Source organism: Loxodonta africana, chromosome 6 (assembly GCF_030014295.1).
Source record: "Loxodonta africana isolate mLoxAfr1 chromosome 6, mLoxAfr1.hap2, whole genome shotgun sequence".
Taxonomy (NCBI): Eukaryota; Metazoa; Chordata; class Mammalia; order Proboscidea; family Elephantidae; genus Loxodonta; species Loxodonta africana.
In genome coordinates, this window is record NC_087347.1 from 1,647,811 (window position 1) to 1,668,933 (window position 21,123).

At 46.7% G+C, this 21,123-nt stretch overlaps 2 protein-coding genes across 8 annotated transcripts in view; one reads left to right on the forward strand and one right to left on the reverse strand.

Annotated features, from left to right (window-relative positions):
• Positions 1-18,240, reverse strand: part of SEPTIN2 (septin 2) — a 41,977-nt gene extending 23,737 nt beyond the window's left edge. Inside the window, exons 1-3 of one of the 3 annotated variants that reach the window (XM_064286364.1) lie at positions 18,173-18,240; positions 6,535-6,564; positions 4,703-4,820 (exon numbers count right to left, since the gene is read on the reverse strand). In XM_064286364.1, the coding sequence (XP_064142434.1) occupies positions 4,703-4,820; positions 6,535-6,543 (127 nt within the window). In that variant the 5' untranslated portion in view covers positions 6,544-6,564; positions 18,173-18,240. Of the gene's footprint in view, positions 1-4,702; positions 4,824-5,308; positions 5,403-6,534; positions 6,565-18,172 lie in introns of those variants that run through there. The other 2 variants (XM_064286363.1, XM_023540275.2) reach the window with 2 other exon arrangements.
• Positions 18,241-18,424: 184 nt separating this feature from the next.
• HDLBP (high density lipoprotein binding protein) overlaps positions 18,425-21,123 on the forward strand; it is a 73,278-nt gene continuing 70,579 nt past the window's right edge. For 2 of the 5 annotated variants that reach the window (XM_064286367.1, XM_010600705.3), the window contains exon 1: positions 19,342-19,596. The gene's annotated coding sequence lies outside the window, so the exon portion shown is untranslated. Of the gene's footprint in view, positions 18,552-19,341; positions 19,597-21,123 lie in introns of those variants that run through there. The other 3 variants (XM_010600704.3, XM_003421165.4, XM_023540280.2) reach the window with 3 other exon arrangements.

The window sequence follows — 21,123 nt, forward strand, 5'->3', positions numbered from 1 at the left end:
ATTAAATTTTGTATTAGAAGAAAGCACAGACCTTAAGTGACTGCTGACTGATTTTTTTCATTTCTAAGAAGCATGAACAAATGCCTAACCTCCCTGCAGGTTATCCTGAGGCTCAATTCTCAACAAACGTGTGCTTCTAAGCTTTACGTCCGTCAGCTGTGTGCCAGATGTGACACGAACTTGTCACATCAGTGCAACATGCACACACCTGTCGACGTCCGTCTGAAGAATCATCACTGTTGGGAGAATCAGAACCGATGAGTGAGTGTGAAGCGTGTAGGTTCACAGAGCTGAGACTGCAGTGTTTACAGATGAAGAGGAATGCAGACAGGATGAACCCAGGATTGCGTGTTATACGTGCTCGAGGTAAGACTGACGGTGACATGTGCTCTATGCCATCAGCCCAGCCTTCCATCCACGGTGGGCAGGGCCCTTTACAGTTGGTTCACCAGCATTTGCTAAATGCTTTCTGCGTGTCTGACACTAGTCTAGGTACTGAGACGTGACAGAGAACAAGGCAGATGAAACCTCTGCTCTCGTGGTGAGCTCAGGGGTCCAGCAAGGTGGTGACAAAATCACTATCGCCTAGAAGGCGGCGACAGCTGTGGACAGAAGTGTGGCTAAAAGGGGGCTGGGGTGCGCAGGAGAAGACAACGTTTGAGCAAAGACAGCTTCTTTTCAAAAAGAGTTATAACACCCCAGTGACTGTTTCTAATCTGCAAACTTTCGTATGTATTTGGGGCACCTGTAATTAAGGTTTTCATTGCTTAATTCCTCTCAGGATTAGGCCACCAGGTTCTTCTTCCCAATCTGTCCTAGTGTGGAGCTCAGCTGAATCCTCTGTGCCGTGGGAGGCCCTGCTGGTACCTCAACACCAGTGACATAGCTTCCAGCATCATAGTCACACGCAAGTCCCCACAGTATGACCAACTGACAGACGCACGGGGGGAAAATCGACTAATTCTATGGAAAGAAAACAATAGAAAAGCAGAGTACCATCAGTCAGAACAAAGCCAGGGGCCTACTGTGCAACAGACCATCAACTCTCAGAAGTGAGTTCAAGTTGAAGCTGAAGAAATTTAGCACAAGTCCACGAAAGTCAAAGTATGACCCTGAGTACATCCCATCTAAATTCAGAGACCATCTGAAGAACAGATTTAACATGCTGAATACCAATGACCAAAGACCAGAAGAGTTGTGGAATGACATCAAGGACATCATACGTAAAGAAAGCAAGAAGTCATTGAAAAGACAAGAAACAAAGAAAAGACCAGAATGGATGTCAGAAGAGACTTGGAAACTTGCTCCTGAACTTGGAGGACCTAAAGCGAAAGGAAGAAATGATGAAGTAAAAGAGCTGAAGAGAGACTTCAAAGTGTGGCTCAAGAAGACAAAGTAAAATACTATAGTGACACGTGCAAACACCTGGAAATAGAAAAACAAAAAGGAAGAACACACTTAGCATTTCTCAAGCTGAAAGAACCAAAGAAAAAAACTAAAGCCTCGCATTGCTGTACTGAAGGATTCTACGGGGAAAATATTAAACAATGGAAAAAGTATCAAAAGAAGAGAGACAGAATATACAAAGTCACTGTACTAAAAATAACTGGTCGGTGTTCAACTATTTCAGGAGGCAGCACATGATCAAGAATCGGGGGTATTTAAGGAAGAGGCCAAACTGCACTGAAGGGACTGGCAGGTAACAAGGCTCCAGGAACTGATGGAGTACCAGTTGGGATGTTTCAACAAACAGAAGCAGGGCTAGAAGTGCCTACTCACATACACCAAGAAGCCTGGAAGATAGCTACCTGGGCAACCAACTGGAAGTGATTCCTATTTATACCCATTTCAAAGAAAGGTGATCCAACTGAATGTGCAAATTACTGAACGATATCATTAACATCACACCCAAGTAAAATTTGGCTGAAGATGGTTCAAAAAGGGCTGCAACAGTACATCGACAACGAACTGATGGAAATTCAAGATGAATTCCGTGGAACCAGGAATATCGTTATTGTCAGATGGATCTTGGCTGAAAGCAGAGAATACCAGAGAGAAGTTTACCTGTGTTTCATTGACAATGCAAGGGCATTCGACTGTTGTAAATCGTTAACAAGTTACAGGTAATGTTGCAAAAAATGGGAATTCCAAAACACTTTACTGTGCTCATGAGGAACCTGTACACAGATCAAGAGGCAGTCCATTCAAACAGAACGAGGGGATATTGTGTGGCTTAAAGTCAGGAAAGGTGTGCATCAGGGCTGTAACCTTTCGCCACACTTATTCAATCTGTACGCAGAGCAAATGATTTGAGAAGTTGGACTATATGAAGAAGAACAGGGCTTCAGACCTGGAAAAAGACTCATTAACAACCTGCGATATGCAGATGATACAACCTTGCCTGCTAAAAGTGAAGAGGATTTGAAGCACTTACTGATAAAGATCAAAGACCACAGCCTTCACTATAGATTACACCTCAACATAAAGAAAACAAAAAGTCCTCACAACTGGACCAATGAGCAATACAATGATAAATGGTGAAAAGATTGAAGTTGCCAAGGATTTCATTTTATTTGGATCCACAATCAACACCCAGAGAAGCAGCAGTCAAGAAATCCAGAGACACACTGCACTGGGCAAATCTGCCGCAGAAGAGTTCTTTAAAGTGTTAAAAAGCAAAGATGTCATCTCCAAGACTAAGGTGCGCCTGACCCAAGCTATGATGTTTTCAATTGCCCGGCATGCATGTGAAAGCTGGATAATGAATAAGGAAGATTGAAGAACTGACATCTTTGCGTTATGGTGCTGGTGAAGAATGGTGAATATACCATGGACTGCCAAAAGAACGAACAAATCTTTCTTGGAAGAAGTACAGCCAGAATGTTCCTTAGAAGCAAGGATGGCAAGACTTCGTCCCACATACTTTGGACATGTTACCAGGAAGGACCAGTCCCTGGAGAAGGACACCATGCTTGGTAGAAGAGAGGGTAGGCGAAAAAGACGAAGGCCCTCAAGGAGATGGACTGACCCAGTGGCTGCAACAATGGGCTCAAGCATAACAACGATTTTGAGAATGCAGCAGGACTGGGCAGTGTTTCGTTCTGTTGTACGTAGGGTCACTATGAGACTCTACGGCGTCTGACAACAATCTGTGATTATTTCCCATGAAACAGCTTCTGGAGCACGTCCACAGGTGGCTGGCTTACTAAATGAAAGGCTTGGGCTGGACCTCGGGAGCACCCAACTGTGTTCGGGTCCACGTTTGTTCTCTAATATCTCCATCCCAGCTCGGGGTCTCTAAGACTGTGCCATTAATGGGGGAGAAGAGACACACAAGAAGAGATGTGGATCAGTATAATTCCATCACCATCCAAAATCTTTAATACAAACGTGCTACGAAAGTCACAAGAGTGATGACAAAGTGCAGAGGATGAGTGAGGTTCAGAGTTTACATGTCAGAAATGTAAGTCTCAGGCACAAGGGGGCACCAGGAGATAAACAAAAGCAGGTAAGACCTCCCCTTCATTTTGAAATCCCAACAGGTAAACTGCCACAGAACCTTCAGATTCTACTCTTAACAGATGTTCTATCTTTGGAAACTCTGGGTAAAAACAAAATGTGACTCAGGCTGGGATGTCTGGGAACGCAGAGCTTTCTGACCTGTGGGAACATCTTCATACATGTTTACTTCTCAGTTTTTAAACAATGAGAGAGCGCTGCTTCCTTCTCTTAACAACACGTAACAAGAACATTCCCCTTTCCGGAAGGCCCTGATGGGAGGCCTCCCCTGCATGCAGCTCCTGTCACGTGCTGGGTGCAAGGGTGGGATGGGGGTGAGGCATAAGGACGGCAGGACAGGGACACTCGGCCCGTCAGGGTGAAGAGACAAGGAAAGGCTGGGGTGTGAGGAGGCACGGACCGTTAGGGGACTTATCCAGTGCCGCTTTAACAGAAATACCACAAGCAGATGGCCTGAACGGAAGTTTATCTTCTCACGGTCCACTAGGCTAGACGTCTGAATTCGGGGTGCCAGCTCCAGGGGAAGGTCCTTGTCATCAATCTTCCCTTGGTCCAGGAGCTTCTCAGTGCAGGGACTCCGAGTCTAAAGGAAGCACTTTGTTCCTGGCACTACTTTCTTGATGGTATGAGGTTCCCCTGTCCCTCTGCTCATTTCTCTTTTATATCTCAAAAGAGATTGACTTGATACTACCTAATCTTGTAAATCGAGTCCTGCCTCATTAATGTAATTGCCTCTAATCCTGCCTCATAAACCTCAGAGGTAGGATTTACAACCCACCGGAAAATCACATCAGACGATAAAACGGTGGCCGATCACACAACACTGGGAATCACGGCCCAGCCAAGCTGACACATACTTTTGGGAAACACAATTCAATCCATGACACAGCAGTTCTAGACACTGGCCACCACGAGCAGAAACTTTCACTACATAAAATAAGGAAGTGACAGAAAAAATACTTCACTACTCCGGAGGAATCTCCAAATGATATACATTTTTTCAAGCTCCCCAGTTCTCTGACTGCCAACAAAGAGCTTTCCCTCCAACTTTGTAAGTCATATTATTACACTCCAAACTCTGAGACAGGGGTACATCCACATGATTTGGTCACTTAATAATTTATTACATTTACTTAATGATTATCAAATATTTACGTAATCTATCATTAAATTAATTTCTTACCAACAACCATTAGTGTGAACTCGAAACCTTTTTTCACTGACTTTCGGTGAACTTGATTAGGAAGATTGGCAAATCCAACATAGCCAGGTGTTTCTGGATTTATGAACTGAGCTGGCTGCTGCTAAAATGAGATTTAAAAAAAAAAGAGTAAATAAACACTTAAGTGGTCGCTTTTAAAACAATCAGTTAGGTCTGGGACAAATACAGGTATCACAAATTCTCAAAAATTAAAAGTTATGTGTAAATCGACACTTCCAAAAAGTCAAGCTTTTATTAGAAAAGTGATAGTATTCACTTAAGAACACGTATTCAAAAGAAAAAAAACCAATCCAGTATAATTTCTTAACTATATACCACCTAAAACTGACATTTTGGTTATCAGTGTCCTGTTCAGCAATTTAGCAATACATAAAAGAACAGGCCACATTTAATTCACCCTGGTGCAATTTTGAATTTTCACCTGAGAATTATCTATGGGACTACAAGAAGGTCAGTCAAGCTTATAAAGTAATGCCAAATCGGACAGCCGCTGCGTTCAGCAAATTTAGCTAAACTTAGATCTAGAGGTTTGTAAGCAAACACTCCCAGGCATCAGGTGTGAAGCACCTGTGAAAATGTCATCTCTCCTGCTGCACCCCTGGCTCCACAGAACAGCCTCACCACGTGAGGGGACAACCAACTACACGGAAGCATCATGTTCCTGGTAAGTGAGAAGAGGGAGGACAGAGGGAGACGCGATAAAGCAAGTCAAGCTGCAGAATCTGAGCGGGGCATGGGGTGTCCCCGTAAAAGTCCTTCTATACTTCTGTATGCCAGAAAATTTTCAATAATAAAACATTAGGCAAAAGAAAACTCGTAAGTGGTCACTGTTGAGACAGACTTCACAGAAGTTCTGGCATTAAAGAATATGGTACTTTAGGCAAAAGAAAACCAGCTGTCATCGAGTGGACTCAGGCCCCTGGTGACACCGCTTGTGCCAGCGCAGAACTGGGCCCCACAGGGCTTTCATGGCTGAATTTTCAGCAGGAGATCACCAGGGCTTTTTCTCGAGGCACCTCTGGTCGGACTCAAACCTCCAACCCTTCAGGTAGCAGCCACGCATGTAAATCATGTGCACCACCCAGGGACTCAGTAAAAAAGGAGCTGGCCAAACGAATGGTACCCTCGTGCGACTATTAAAAAATATTTACTGAAAACGAGAAAAGAGTTAAAAAAAAAAAAAAATGATAACTATAGGTATGAAAAGAATATCTACCAGTGGTTATTTCCAAGTCGTGGGACTAAGGCTAATTTTTTTTCTCTCCTTTTGTTTATCTGTGTTCCACACTATGTCCACAACTAAAAATACTTCTATAAAAAATTAAAATGGGCATGAAGATTATACATCTGACAGCAATGACTCAAAAAAAAAAAAAGACAAAGTGTAGCAACTATCTGCAATTTTAACCACAAGCTCTCTTTCGCCGGCACGTCTCTGAGAACTGGCTCAGGACCCCCAGCTCATTCCCAAGCCAATTCATCGAGTCTAAGAGTCCCATCCATTTCATCAGTATAAATTATCAGATTTTAAATGATTATTTGATTAGTCTACTGGGAATGATCTAAGGAGGCAAAAAGGATTTTTACTGATATATTTAGAAACAAGATAATGGAAATCTGAAAACAGAACACACAAAGCTTTTAGGGTGACCACTGAATGAGAGCTCTCCTGGTCTTAACGAATCAAATGTATTAAATTAAGTAAACACTGGGGATCTTGACTATCAACAGTTTCTCCTGATATGTAGACAGTTTCTCTTTACACTGTAGATTCAGGAAGCGTGATCTCTTACCTTAGACATCTTGAGTGAAATTTCCTCAACCTGTTGAAAAACAGATATGTATATGTGTACATGTGTACCTGTACGTACACATACATATATACGCATGTATGTGTATACACATACATACGTATGTGTATATTACGCACACACACACGAATTTGTTATCAATCGATCTATAATTGACTTATATATGTCATCAACAGCTTCTGTCTTACTTAGCTTCTCAGTTTTATCAAATACCCAGAAATGTTGAAATCATCTCTCAGTATAAAGATGAATTAGATTTATAAAACTAGATGCTGATATTTTAAAAAGCCATATACATGTATGCACCATATATATACTCCATAATTTCAACACTCAAACCTTTTTTCCAGTACTTATCGTACACTAGGTATTAGGATCCAAGAAAAAGACGTGCTTCCCCAGCCTCTGGAGCTCTGTAATTCCTTCTCTCTTTGCAATCTTTCAGGGAGGAAGAGGCGCCACTGTGTGGAGCTATAACCTGACAGGTGCCATCTTTTTGAGACTTCTAGTGCCCTTTAAGAACTAGGTCATGATCCTGCCTGGCACATGAAACAATGTGAGCTACAACTGTAGGCAAGAGAGAATGGACAGAAGGACCAAGTAAGAAGTCAGGTGCCAGTCTTAGTGATACGTGGGCTTTCTACACCAAATTCACAGGCCCTGGAGCTCTGGGATATGGGGTCTGTGGGCTGACCTTGGTAACAAGGCCAGGAGGTAGGACTGCAGTCAGATTGATTCCTGCTGAGCTTATAAAACTTACTAGAGAAAGCTTCTATCACTTCTGACTCCCCATTTTTCTCAAGGCTAAACTTAACAATCCTGAGTAATGTACCCTCAAGTTTTCCTTTTCAAGGAAAATATACCCAACGACTTCTGAAGAAATGAAACCACACGCCCTACGTGTGGCCTGGTCTAACCAAGGTACACCATTAGCAGGATCTGTCAAGATATAGTTTGCAGTCTTAGTTCTTGGTTCTCCTCCGTAGTGGCCCACTGTCTAGGTGGGAAGGGGGTGTGAGAATGGGTAAGAGATACTCACACAGACTCTGAAGTGCTTCTTGCTATGAAAGATGAGTATTAAGGGTGAGAAAAAGGAATGCTGGGTGAAGTATAGAGCTCCATCTAGGAATGCCTGGCTAAAGCTAGATCTGGACTCCCCACAATGATCCAAGCCTAGGTCATGGCATTAAGACAACAGTGAAGGAACACGGAAACGCCACACCAGAGGGGAACCTGGACATGATTCTGAGAACCCTCTGGCCAAGGAAGGAATGCAGTAGGTCACGGGTAGGTAACGGAATGGTGAGCAGAGGCCCCAGGAGTGAGGACTGGGGAGGAGGAGGGTGATGGGCCATGTGGGTGTGCCCTCATTTCCCTCACCCCCAAACGGCAGGAGAAGGAAGGCAACACTGAACCAGAAAACATGATGATGATGAAGATTCAAATACAGTATTTGGGGAAAGAAAAAAAAAAAATAAAACCTTCCACACTGAAAAAATATGATTTTCGAACTAAACCTCTGGTAGCTGAATTAAAAGAAAGGTCACAGTTGAGACTAAAAGTGAAACTTGGAAGATCAAATATAAGAAATCCTAAAGCACGAAGCAAAAACACAGGGCGAAGGAAATCATGGGCAGAAGGTAAGAGCCTTGGAGGAGAGCCCAGACACCTATTTGCTAACAACAAGGTTCCAGCTGAAGGAAAAGGGACAGAAGGAAAGAGTCATAACAGAAGAAAAGCTTCCTGAGCAGAGCAAGCCCAGGGTCTGTACATTAACTAGACTGCTGGGATTAGGCAACACAGGAGTGAATTCAGTTCCCTTTACAGAAAGCCCACCTGGAAAAATTATGTTAATAGTCCAGAACTAAGAATATTAAACTACCTCAGCCAATCTAAGAGTTGGGGACAGGAATGAGAATAAAGCAGCAAACTCTCTAAAGGGAGAGGTGAGGGAGTCAGATGGAATAAAGGTGGTCTTGGGTGTAGAAGTAGCTGATATCTTGTTTTCAAACAATACAAAGATAAGTGTCTGATTATAAAAGAAGAGGAAAAATTACAGTGGAACTTAAAACTCAAGAAGAGAAAAAAATGGCAACTTGATCAAAACCAACAAGAACATGGAAACAGAACAAGAAAACAAATCAACAGTAATTATAAACCATGACAAAAGGCTCCACGAGGAAAGGCATGAAATTCAAAAATATTAGTCATCAATCTAAATGTGAAAGAACCAAATTCTCTCTACTTAAAAAACAGATTGCGGTGAAAACAAACAAACCCAGTTATATGCTGTGTGTGGAAGAAACACACTTAAAATGGCAACGAAGGCTGAAAACAAAGGGTCAGGCTCGGAGATATCAGATGAGAGCAGACATAGAGGACGGGACATTGTTAACTGGGAATTAGGGTGAAAGGGCTAACAACAAAAGGGACATCAGGCCGTAATGATGAAGGAACAATTTAAAAAGCACGTGTAAGACTCAAACACCTCAATAAACAAAAAAAATCACAGCAGATAATACATAAACCAAAGACTATGAAAAACACAAGGTGAACATCATCAAAGTACAATCCAAGTGTGAGACTAACACACTTCCCTCAGAACTGGAGAGACTCAGACAACACAACACGAGCAAGGCCAGAGAAGGACTCAGTGCTGCCGTTGCTGGGTGCCATCAAGTTGGTCCAGACTCATGGCGACCCCATCTACAACAGAAGGGAACGCTGCTCAGTCCTGCGCCATCCTCATAATCATTGCTGTTTGAGCCCACTGTTGCCGCCACTGGGTCAATCCATCTTGTCGAGGTTCTACCTCTTTCGCTGACTCCTGACTTTGCCGAGCATGATACCCTTTTCCAGGGAACGGTCCCTCCTGATAACGTGTCCAAAGTACGTGAGACAACGTCTTGCCATCCTCGCTTCTAAGGAGCATTTGGCTGTACTTCTTCCAAAGCAGATCTGTTCACTCTTCCTGGCAGTCCCTGGTGTATTTCAATATCCTTCGCCAACACTACAATTCAAGGCATCGGTTCTTCTTCGATCTTCCTTTTCCCGGTCCAGCTTTTGCACGCATATGAGGTGACTGAAAATACCATGGCTTAGGTCAGGTGCACCTTAGTCCTTAAAGGGACATCTTTGCTTTTTAACACTTTACAGAGGTCTTTTACAGCAGATTTGCCCAATGCAACACATATACATGTTGTCGTTAGCTACCATGTGATTTGATTTCCCCATTGTTCTCATGGATATTGACTGTGAAACCAAGTAAAATGAAATCCTTGGCAACTTCAACATTTTCTCCATTTACCATGATGTTGCTTATTGGTCCAGTTATGAGGATTTTTGTTTTATGTTTAGACATAATAAAAACTGAAGGCTGTGGTCTTTGATCTTTAATAGTAAGTGCTTCAAGTCCTCTTCGCTTTCAGCAAGATCGTGTCATCTGCACATCTCAGATTGCTAATGAGTCTGCCTCCAATTCTGATGCCTCCTTGTTCTTCATAGAGTCCAGCTTCTCAGATTATTTGCTTAGCATACAGATTGAGTAAATATGGTGAAATACAATCCCAAAGCACACCTTTCCTGCTTTTAAACATGCAGTATTCCCTTGTTCTGTTCAAAGGACTCCCACTTGGTCTATGTACAGGTTCCTCATGAGCACAATTAAAAACCAAACCCAGGGCCACTGAGTCGATTCTGGCTCATGGCGATCCTACGGAACAAGAGTAGAACTGCCCCACAGAGTTTCCAAGGAGCGCCTGGCGGATTCGAATTGCCAGCCCTTTGGTTAGCAGCAGTAGCACTTAACCACTACGGCACCAGGGTTTCCGAGCACAATTAAGTGTTCTGGAATTCCCATGCTTCGCGATGCTCTCCATAATTTGTTATGATCCACACAATTAAAAGCTTTCACATGATCAATAAAACACAGGCAAACACCTTTCTGGTGTTCTTTGCCTTCAGCCAGTATCCATCTGACATCAGCAATGATATCCCTCATTCCACATCCTCTTCTGAATCTGCCTTTAACTTCTGGCAGTTCCCTATCAACACACTGTTGCAAACCTTTTTGAATTTTCTTCGGCAAAATTTTACTTGTGTGTAATATTAATGATATTGTTTGATAATTTTCACGTTCTGTTGGGTCACTTTTCTTTGGAATGGGCACAAATATGGATCTCTTCCAGTCAGTTGGCCAGGTTCCTGTCTTCCACATTTCTTGACATAGACGAGTGAGCATTTCCAGTGCTGCATCTCTCTGTTTCAGCATCTCACTTGGGATTCCGTCAATTCCTGAAGCCTTGTTTTTTGCCAATGCTTTCAGCGCAGCTCGGACTTCTTCCTTAAATACCATCGATTCTTGATCATATCCTACCTCTTGAAATGGCCAAATGTCGAGCAATTCTTTTTGGTACAGTGACTCTGTGTATTCCTTCCGTTTCTTTTGATGTTTCCTGCGTCTTTAATACTTAGCCCACAAAAAAAAAAAAAAAAAAAGAATCCTTCAATATTGCCAAGGGAGGCTTGCGTTTTTTCTTTAGTTCTCTCAGCTTGGGAAATGCCAAATGTGTTCTTCCCTTTTGGTTTTCTAACTCTAGGTATTTGCACGTTTCATTGTAATACTCTGTCTCCTCATACGCCCTTCGAAATCCACTGTTCGGTTGTTCTACTTCATCATTCCTTCCATTTGCTTTAGCTACTCTATGTCCAAGAGCAAGTTTCAGAGTTTCATCTGACATGTATTTTGGTCTTTTCTTTCTTTCTTTCTCATCTTTTTAATGACGTTTTGCTTTCTTCACGTCTGATGTTCTTGATGTCATCTCACAACCTGTCTGGTCTTCAGTTATTACTGTTCAATGCGTCAAACCTATTCTTGAGACGGTCTCCAAAACCAAGCAGGACATACTCAAGGTCACTCATGCGGACTCGTTCTAACTTTCTTCAGCTTCCACATGAACTTGCATAGGAACAGCTGACGGCCTATTCGCAGTCGGTCCCTGGCTTTGTCCTGATTGACGATACTGAGCTTCTCTATCCTCTTTCCACAGATACAGCTGATTTGATTCCTGAGTATCCTATCGGGCGAGGTCCACAGGTATAGTCACTGTTTCTGTTGTTGAAAAAAGGTATTTCCAATGAAGAGGTCTTTGGTCTTGCAAAATTCTATCACGCCATCTCCGGCGTCGTTTCTATCACCAAGGCCTTGTTGCCCAACTACTGATCCTTGTTCGTTGTTTCCACCTTTACTATAATCGATAAATTCAACAGATATAGAAAACCTCAAAACAACAGACTAAAGGAAATAAATTTCTTAAAAGCTGAAAAAACTATTATGTACCTGCCATGTGATAGTTGACTTTATGCCTCCACTTGGCTGGACTGGGGTGCCCAGCTGTTTGGTCAAACACAAGCCTAAATACTGCTGTGAAAGTATTTTGTAGATATGATTAACATTACAATCAGCTGACTTTAAGGAGATTGCCTGGATAATGTGGGTGGATCTCAATCAGTTGAAGGTCTTAAGAGCAAAAACTGATGTTTCCCAGGAAGAAGGAATTCAGTCTCAAGGCTATGACACAGAAAACCTGCCCAAGTTTTCGGCCTGCCCGCTTGCCCTACAGGTTTCAGGCTTGCCAGCCCCCACAACTGAGTTACCCAATTCCTTAAAATCAATATATCCACTCATCCATCTATCTACCCATCCCTACTAGTTCTCTTTCTCTGGAGAACTCTGACTCATATACGCCATAAAAGAAAATCTAAACAAATTTTAAAACAGACTCGTACAGTTGAAATTCCCAGATCACAAACTGCCAAAATTGGGGGGGGGGGGGACCCGATAGAACATAACCCTCAATATTTCGAACATTCCTGGATAGCCCTGGGAGCAAAAGCAAACTACGAGCTATCTAGAGAGCAAAGGAAAAACAGAAGCCAAATCTATGGAACATGGCAAAAGCTCCATAGACTCTTAAGAATTTGGCTTTTACACAGTGTTCATTATTAAAAAACACTGAAAATATAAAACTTGGTCCTTAAGACGTCAGGAAATGAACAAATTAATTCAAAAGAAAACAGGAAGAAGGAATTAATAAAGAGAAAAACCAGACAGAAAGGTAAATAAATCCAAAGCTGGTTCTCTGGAGCAAATTTCCACAAGCTTCAAAGAAACTGTACACAGACCAAGAGGCAGTCGTTCAAAGGGAACAAGGGGATACTGTGTGGTTTAAAGTCAGGAAAGGTATGTGTCAGGGTTGTATCCTTTCACCATACCTATTCAATCTGTATGCTGAGCAAATAATCCAAGAAGCTGAACTATATGAGGAAGAATGGGGCACCAGGATTGGTGGAAGACTCATAAACAACCCATGTTATACAGACGACACAACTCTGCTTACTGAAAGTGAAAAGGACTTGAAGCACTTACTAATGAAGATCAAAGACCACAGCCTTCAGTGTGGATTACACCTCAACATAAAGAAAACAAAAATCCTCACAACTGGACCAATAAGCAACATCATGATAAATGGAAAACAGACTGAAGTTGTCAAGGATTTCATTTTACCTGGATGCATGGAAGCAGCAATCAAGAAACCAGACAATGCACTGCTTTGGGCAAATCAGCCGCAAAAGACTTCTTTAAAGTGTTAAAAAACAAAGATGTCACTTTGAGGACTAAGGTGCACCTGATCCAAGCCATGATGTTTTTAATCACCTGGCATGCACGCAAAAGCTGGACAACGAATAAGGAAAGCTGAAGAACCGACGTCTTTGAATTATGGTGCTGGTGAAGAATACTGAACATACCACCGACTGCCAAAAGAATGAACATATCTGTCATGGAAGAAGTACAACCAGAATCCTTCCTAGAAGCAAGGATGGCGATACTACATCTCGGCATACTTTGGACATGTTATCAGGAAGAATCAGTCCCTGGATAAGGACATCGTGCTTGGTAAAGTAGTAAGTCAGTGAAAAAGAGGAAGACCCTCGATGAGATGGATTAACACAGTGGCTGCAACAATGGATGAAGCATCACGATTATGAGGATGGCGCAGGACCTGGCAGCGTTTCGTTGGATCGTACACAGAGTCGCTACACAGAGTCGCTACGGGTCGGAACTGACTCTATGGCACCTGACAACAATAATTAACAAAAAAAGAGCAAATGCAGAAAAGAAGGTGTAATCACAGACACCGGAGATACTATGTGTAGCAAGGTGAACACAGATTTGAAAATCTGGCAGAACTGAAGCAAGAACTGGAAAACTAGCCTCTCACTGAACGGCTGATTGGTGAGCACCAGCAAAAAGGAGCCCCACCTGGCCAGAGTCGGAGCTTAATTCCACCTAAGTCTAGACAGGTACTTCTGTCGTCAGCTGACATTCGAAGCAGTTGCAAAAAAGGAAAAGCACTCCGACTTATTTCATGGAGACAGCATGGCTTTCATAACAAACCCGAGAAAAGACATACCAAAAAAAAAACACACAGACACAAACTATAGGTCAATCTCACTCATGAATATAAATTAAAATACTTGCTAATAATTAAGATTCCAGAAATGTACCAAAAGCCTCTATCCATATAAGCCATTACAAAACAGATTAAAAAAGAAAATGTACCATAAATAGATGCTGATGTGGCGAATGATAAAATCCACCACCAAGCCTAACAAAAACACTAATTATATTTGCAGAAGACAATTGCTTAAATATAACTCAGGTTATTTTTGAAAACCAAGGGCAAATGTTATTCTCCAAACAATGGAGTGCTAAACTATTTAAATTACAATCGCTAATTAGGCAGGAATGCCCACTACCACAATTATCTTAAAACACCAGGAAAAAGTTCAAACACATCCAAAAGTAGAGTATGAAAACCCCCAGCTACCACTGATCGTCCAGGTTCACCCACTATCAGGTCCAGGCTAATACTGCTTCCTCTACCCCTCACCCTCCTACCCCGGGTTATTCTGTAGCAGATACCGTGACCTCCCATCTGTAATACTCCAGTATGTCTACAAACAGGACTCTTAGAAACGACGCGCCATTATCACGCCTAAAAAAATCAACAATTTTTTAGTATAATCACATATCCAAATATTGTTCGTATTTCTCTAATATAATCACATATCCAAGTACTGTTCGTATTTCTCTAATTGTCTCAGGATTTTTTTTGTTTGTTCATTTGAATCAGGATCCAAACAGGATGTAGACGGACATTGCAATTTCATCATGAATATTTAATACTACTGTTGAATTTAGTGAAGGCAGTGAAAAGAAAAAGCTGGCTGATACGATTGGATACAGAGAAAACTCAACTATTTCGGTAAAAAAAGAACTACAATACAAAAGATTTGGCCAGGTGACTGGATACAAGACAGAAATAAGTCAATAGTCCCTTTCTGTGAGAGCAATCACCCCACCCCCACTCAGCTCTGAGTCATAGGGACCCTACAGGACAGAACTGCCCCACAGGGTTTCAAAGCAGTGGCTGGTGGATTCCGAATGTTGACCTTTTGGTTAGCGGCTGTGGCTCGCTGTGGCTGTTAACCACTGTGCCACCAGTGCTCTGTGATGGCAATATATGCCAAGACATTAAACGAAAAAAAATGTAATTGACAACAGAGCAAAAAACAAAACTCCTAGGAACACATTTAGAAAGAAACCAGGTGGTACATGAACAATAATTTTATTTCCCCCAAATTATTAGATCCAATTTCAATTAGAATCCCTGGTGCTGTGGCATTTTTTTTTTTTTCTTTTTTAAAGAATTGAATAAAATGACCTTCCCCTTCACATCAAGGACAGAAGAGCGGGCTCCTACCTTACCACCTATCACACGTACCTGATCTTATGCTCTCATGGTGCTCACACAGAAATGTCATCTCTCTCTTAGCTCACTGAGTCCTGGGCCCTGGCCACTGGCCGCTGCAGTGACCCTGTGGGGATGCTGACCAATGACCCCAGGACCACTGCACCTTGTGCCCACCGCAACCGTTTAGTGGGGCCGAGGTGCTTCACGGGAGCGAAGATGACTGTCACTCCTGCCTACTCGTTTCCTGCCACTCAAAACGGATCTCAGTGCACAAGTATGGGAAAACAGAATTCTATCATTAGAATAGGCATAAAGCTTATAAGACATTGCAATGTTGCCTAAATTTTATTAAGTTTCTCTCGCCACCGCCTATTTCTTCTATATTTGGTTTTATCCTAAAGCATAATTTGGACCTACTATGATTTGCTGGGGCCTTGTGGCACAGTGGTAAAGAGCCACAGCTGCTAACCAAAAGGCTAGCAGTTCAAATGCACCAGCAGTTCCTTGGAAACCCTACGGGTCAGTTCTACTCAGCTCTATAGGGTCGCTATGAGTCAAGATTGACTCAACAGCACCTAACAATATGATTTGCTACCAATTTGTACTAACCGACCAATGTGAAATACAAGTTGGGACAGAAATGCCGAACCTCTGAAATGTGCCTGGTTTTCAGTGAGAAGTCCCTGATCTAGCAACACATACCTCCAGCACTGTGATTAATTTAAACCTTGGGTGCAGACCACCTGGATCTCCCAAATCCCAAAAATGTGGTCAAAAGGAAAATTTCGTTCTGTGAGGCTGTGCTCATTCCAGATGCCAGACACTGTTAAAAGTTCTTTAACCTTGGCCCATTGCTTCTGCCTTCCACAGAACAACACATTCATCCCACTACACACCTAACAAACAACCTTCCCAAAACAAAAGAGCTGGGGAGATAAACGCCTAATAAAACTGTTTTAGGCAATACAAACTTATTTTACTGGCAGCATTTGTATGAGTGAGATACCCATAAAAGGAACTACCACTCATTGACTTACTGAAGTTATTCTTATATTCACGGCACACACATTATCTCCAACGGCCAAAATAACCCATGAAGATCTGTAAGACTTCCTTGTCCAGAGCGCCTAGAGCTAGATGAGAGCCCTGGCAGTGCAGTGCTTAACAGTCCAGCAGTCAATCAAAAGGTCTGCGTTTGAATCCACCAACAGCTCCTTGGAAATCCTATGAGGCAGTCCTATAGGGTCGCTATAAGTCACAAAAGACTGGACCTCAAAGGATTTGGGTGTTGGTTTTAGAACTAGATGTGCTTTGGAATTCAGAACCTTTGGAGTTTTGAAAGGTATGAAAAGTGTTCTGTATACCATACAAAAACCTCCACGGAGTCTAGGAATCCAAAGGCCAAAGAAGTCCCCATTGTGAGACTGTGGGGCAATGCAACTGAAAACAAACATTAAAAACATCATCATCCGTTTGAAATATAATACTTCCATCACTCAAAAAACACGGAGAACCTAATGTGTGCTGGTCACTCCGGGAGGCAACGGGCAGTGGTGACAAGACAATCGCACCCGTGTCCCTCACAGGGCTGAAGACCCAGGGACAACTACGACAAGAACCCTAAGGGCCGACACAGGAGCCCGAGGCTGCCCAGGCTGGAGGCAATGGCCGAGGCCCCACAGTAGAGCCGAGGCGGTGGGCAGGGGACGGTGCTCCGGGCCGGGGGAGAGAAAGGACACACGAAGCGACCCGACAGAAGGCCGTGGTCGCGTCTCGCGTCCGTGGGGAGGCCGCCCAGGGCGGGCTGGGGGTCTGACAACATCCGGGCGGGAACCGACAAAGGGCCCCGCGACCGCATCGGAGCGCGCACGGCGGCCCGGGGGTCGGCCGCCTCCACCCGGCCCGCGGCTCCGGCCCCAGCACCCCGGAACCACGGCTGCCGTGAGAGCTCCCCCTCCCCGGGCCTGCTAACGCGGCTCCGAGCGCTCCCTGAGAAAACGGCCAGCGGGGGGTACCACGGTGGGCGCCCCGAGCGCGCTGCCCGCCCCCTCACCGGGCCCCTGGCCTTCCTCCTCCGCCAGCACAGCGGCCCCGCCCCGACCACGCCGCGCCGCGCCGCCCGGGGATTTGGGGAGCCCCCCCCCGAGCGCCCCCCGGTGGGCCTGCCCTCGGTACGGCCGGAAGCGGGGTGCGCTGGGCGCCGGGTGGACGCAGAGGGGGCGCCGGGTGGGCGCAGGCCGTGGAGGTCCGGGGGCCGGGTGGACACAGACGAGGCGCCGGCCGTGGGGGTCCTGGGGGGGCGGGTGGGCGCAGGCGGGGCGCCGGCCGTGAGGGTTCCGGGGGGGCGGGTGGGCGCAGGCGGGGCGCCGGCCGTGGGGGTCCGGGGAGGCGGGTGGGCGCAGGCGGGGCGCCGGCCCTGGGGGTTCCGGGGGGGCGGGTGGGCGCAGGCGGGGCGCCGGCCGTGAGAGTCTGGGGGGGGTGGGCGCAGGCGGGGCGCCGGCCACGGGGGTCCGGGGGGGCGGGTGGCCGCAGGCGGGGCGCCGGGTGGGCGCCGGCCGTGGGGGTTCTGGGGGGGCGGGTGGACGCAGGGGGGGCGCCGGCCGCGGGGGTCCTGGGGGGCGGCCGGGATCCGGAGGCCCGGGCGGGGGAGGGGCGCGCTGCCCGACCGCCCCTCCCCCACCGCGCGCCCGCAGACCGAGGCCGGCCGCTGCCGCAGGGCCCGGGGCGAGCTGGGCCCCTCTCCGCACACTCGGGGGCGGAGGCCGCTCGTCCCCCGGGCCGAGGGACCCCGAGCAAACACTCACCGGCCGACGGGAAGAAGACCAGGCGCCGAGTGACCGAGGCCCGGATCCGCCCAGCGCCCGCTGCTCCCGCCCCCCCCCGCCCCGCGTGCGTCATCACGTCGCCCCGCCCCCGCCAACGCTTTCCTCTCGCGGCGCGGCCTGTCTTCCCCCTCCCCCATTCCACGGCGCCCGAGTGCGCAGGCGCGGATCCGACCGTGCTTGTCGCCTCTGCGCAGGCGCCGTGCCCCTCCCACGGCGGTTGGGCATTATAGAGGCTGGGGGTGGGGGGGGGAGGTCAAGCGTAGCCTGTTCTCCTTTACCAAGATGGCGGCTTGTCCCTGTTTCGCCACAGTTTCTACCTTATGAGCTTGGTTCCCTTACGCAAATAAGAGTGGAACAGGTAATGTGATTCTTTGCCTTGTAGTACCTAGAACGGGAGGAAGGGCATTTCTTCAGAAGGAGCTAAACGGTCACTGAGGAGAAGGGAGTTGGGCGGGGGAGGGCAAGTGGCGGTGAGTGTGGAGCGATTCCGGGGAGGGGAATCTCTCGCCCTGGCGCTCTCCTCCAGAAAGATGGCGGCAGCACCGAGCTGCGGGCGCCGGAGCGGAGCCGGGAAGGGGAAGGTGAGCCGCCGAGCGCGGCTTGTCTACCTCGGACGTCCTTCGTCTCGATGGTACGGGCGCCTCGCCTTGATTGGTGCCCGCGGGTCACGTGGGGCTCGCGGTGCCGCCCCGACCATAGAGTCGGGCCCCTGTTCTGGGGGACGTGGGCTTCCGGTGCCGGCCTTCCGGTGCCGGCCTTCCGCCCGGGTCTGGGGCCTTCCGCCCGAGGGGGTGGGGAGCGGACGCCGCCGGGGCGCGCCCGGCCGTGCGCGCCGGCCCTGGGCTTCCTCCTCGCCTGGGGCCCGAGGTGAGACCCGAGGAGCGCCCGTCAAGGCCGCTCCCGGCGACCCGGGTCGGCGACGGGCCGGCCAGGCGCCCAGCTGAGGCCCGAGCAGGGCGGGAGCGGAGCCGGCTCCGGCCGACGCTCCCTTGGGGCGGCGTCTTGCTCGTCGGCGCCACTCGTCGGGCCGTCCCGGCTCGGCTCACGGACGACGCGCCCAGGAAGCCTGCCTGGGTCGCCCGAGCCTGGCAGCAGCCTCGCGGCGAGGCAGCGGGGGGCTGAGCCCGTCCTCGCGCCGGGAGGGTGGGGGAGCGCCCCTGCGCCCGGCTTGTCTGGGAGCTGCCTGCGCCCTCAGCCCCCGATGAGAAGACGACGGGGTCGGCCCTGACGTGGTGCTGGGATATCGGGGAGCTCGGGTCCGCTTCTAGTGTAACAGCGCGTGCGGTCGAGTCGAGCGACACCTTCGGGGAAACACAGCTGAGCCGTAGCTTGTGGCGGCGGGACTGGTCTTTCCGTGGAGGGTCTTGTGTGTCCTCGGGTTCAGAGCTGCCCTGAGCCTTCAGGTGATGAGTTTACATTTCTCTGGTGTCTGCTTATGGAGGGTAGTCCCCCACTTGGCAGATGACGTCCTAAAGCCCCTGTTAAGACGGGGCAAGTCACAATTAGGACTTCGTCTGAGGTGGTTTGCAGCGAAATGCCCTGTAATAAGCTTAGTGTTAATTCACAGAAGCAGACCTGGGGTACTGGAAGCACTGGGTGAAACCTGGTGCTCGTGTTTGCATTTTGAACATTTTAAGTACCACTAGGCTAAAACTCACTAAGTACATTTACAACTAAAATGCTTGGGAAAAGTGTTTTAAAGTTGAGAAGATATTTGATTAAGAATGGCTTCTATTACCTGTACTTCCAACTCTGTGGGTCTGAAACATCAACCATCATCCGTCATGACAGCTTTAGGCTGTGGAGAAAACAGTGACAGCGTTTGAAAGCCACTTGAGTAGTTTACACTGAGTTTTAAACGTCTTGGGTGCCAAGCACTGTCTTAGGGACTTACCTCACCTTACCACAAATCAGGTTTATTTGGGTAAAGCATACAGCGGGTGTAAGGAGAGCACCTCTTAGATTGAGCTACGGTCCTGGGCATCTCCGTGCTCAGGCAGCTTCCTCTCCTGTTACTGTCTCCAGTGGGCGGAAGCTGACTCTCACTGGCCTCCCCTCCATCCCACGTCCATTTGGTTTGTTATTTTGAACTTTGGTTGTCTGAGTTCAGTCTTATAGTCTCACATCTTCAGCACTTCAATTCAGAAAACACCTACTGAAAACTGTTGTGTGCCAGGCACTGTTTTAAGTTCCTGAGGATATAAAAGTGGAAAGAATATAGATTTCTTACCTTTTTCTCAAGGAGCTTGTGGTCTACTATGGAAGAATCACTTGAAATACATTACAATGTGTAAGTGCAATAATTGAAATATTTGCAAGGTTAAGGGAAGAGAAGAAAGGGATTTCCTGTGGGTAAATCTTCACAAAGAATGTGGTTCTTGAACTGAGTTTTAAGGGATGAGTAAGTTTTTCCATGTGGCCTCAGAGGGACCGGGTGTTGTAGAGGGAAGACCAGCTTATTATGCAAAGGGGAGGCATGACATTTATGGTTGGTGGCAGTTACGGGTGACAGGTTGAGAATCTGGCGTACTGCCTACGTCACCGGTGGTAGAGGGTTGCCTTGAGTCAGTCCTGCCTAAGACATTTTGACAGACAGGATTTTCAGATGATTGCACTGTGTCTACAGGGGTGACTTCTGACGTTAATGAGTCAGATTTTCCACCAGTTCTTTGCAATTGTAACTTTGTTATTTACCAAAAGGGCTTGAGCAGAGAATGTACTTTTTGGAGTTGGTAGTGGCTCTTCTGTTTGACATGGGCTGTTGGGCATGCATCCATCCCATAAGGTGAGTGATTGAAGGGAGGCTTTTCCTTCCCCTGTGAAGCAATAACCAAGCTCCCAGAAGCGTGGCACGCAGCTCAGTTCTCAAAAAGTCCAAGGTGCGTGTTGTGAAGAAGGTTCTGACCAAGTAGAAAAGCAGCCACAGAACC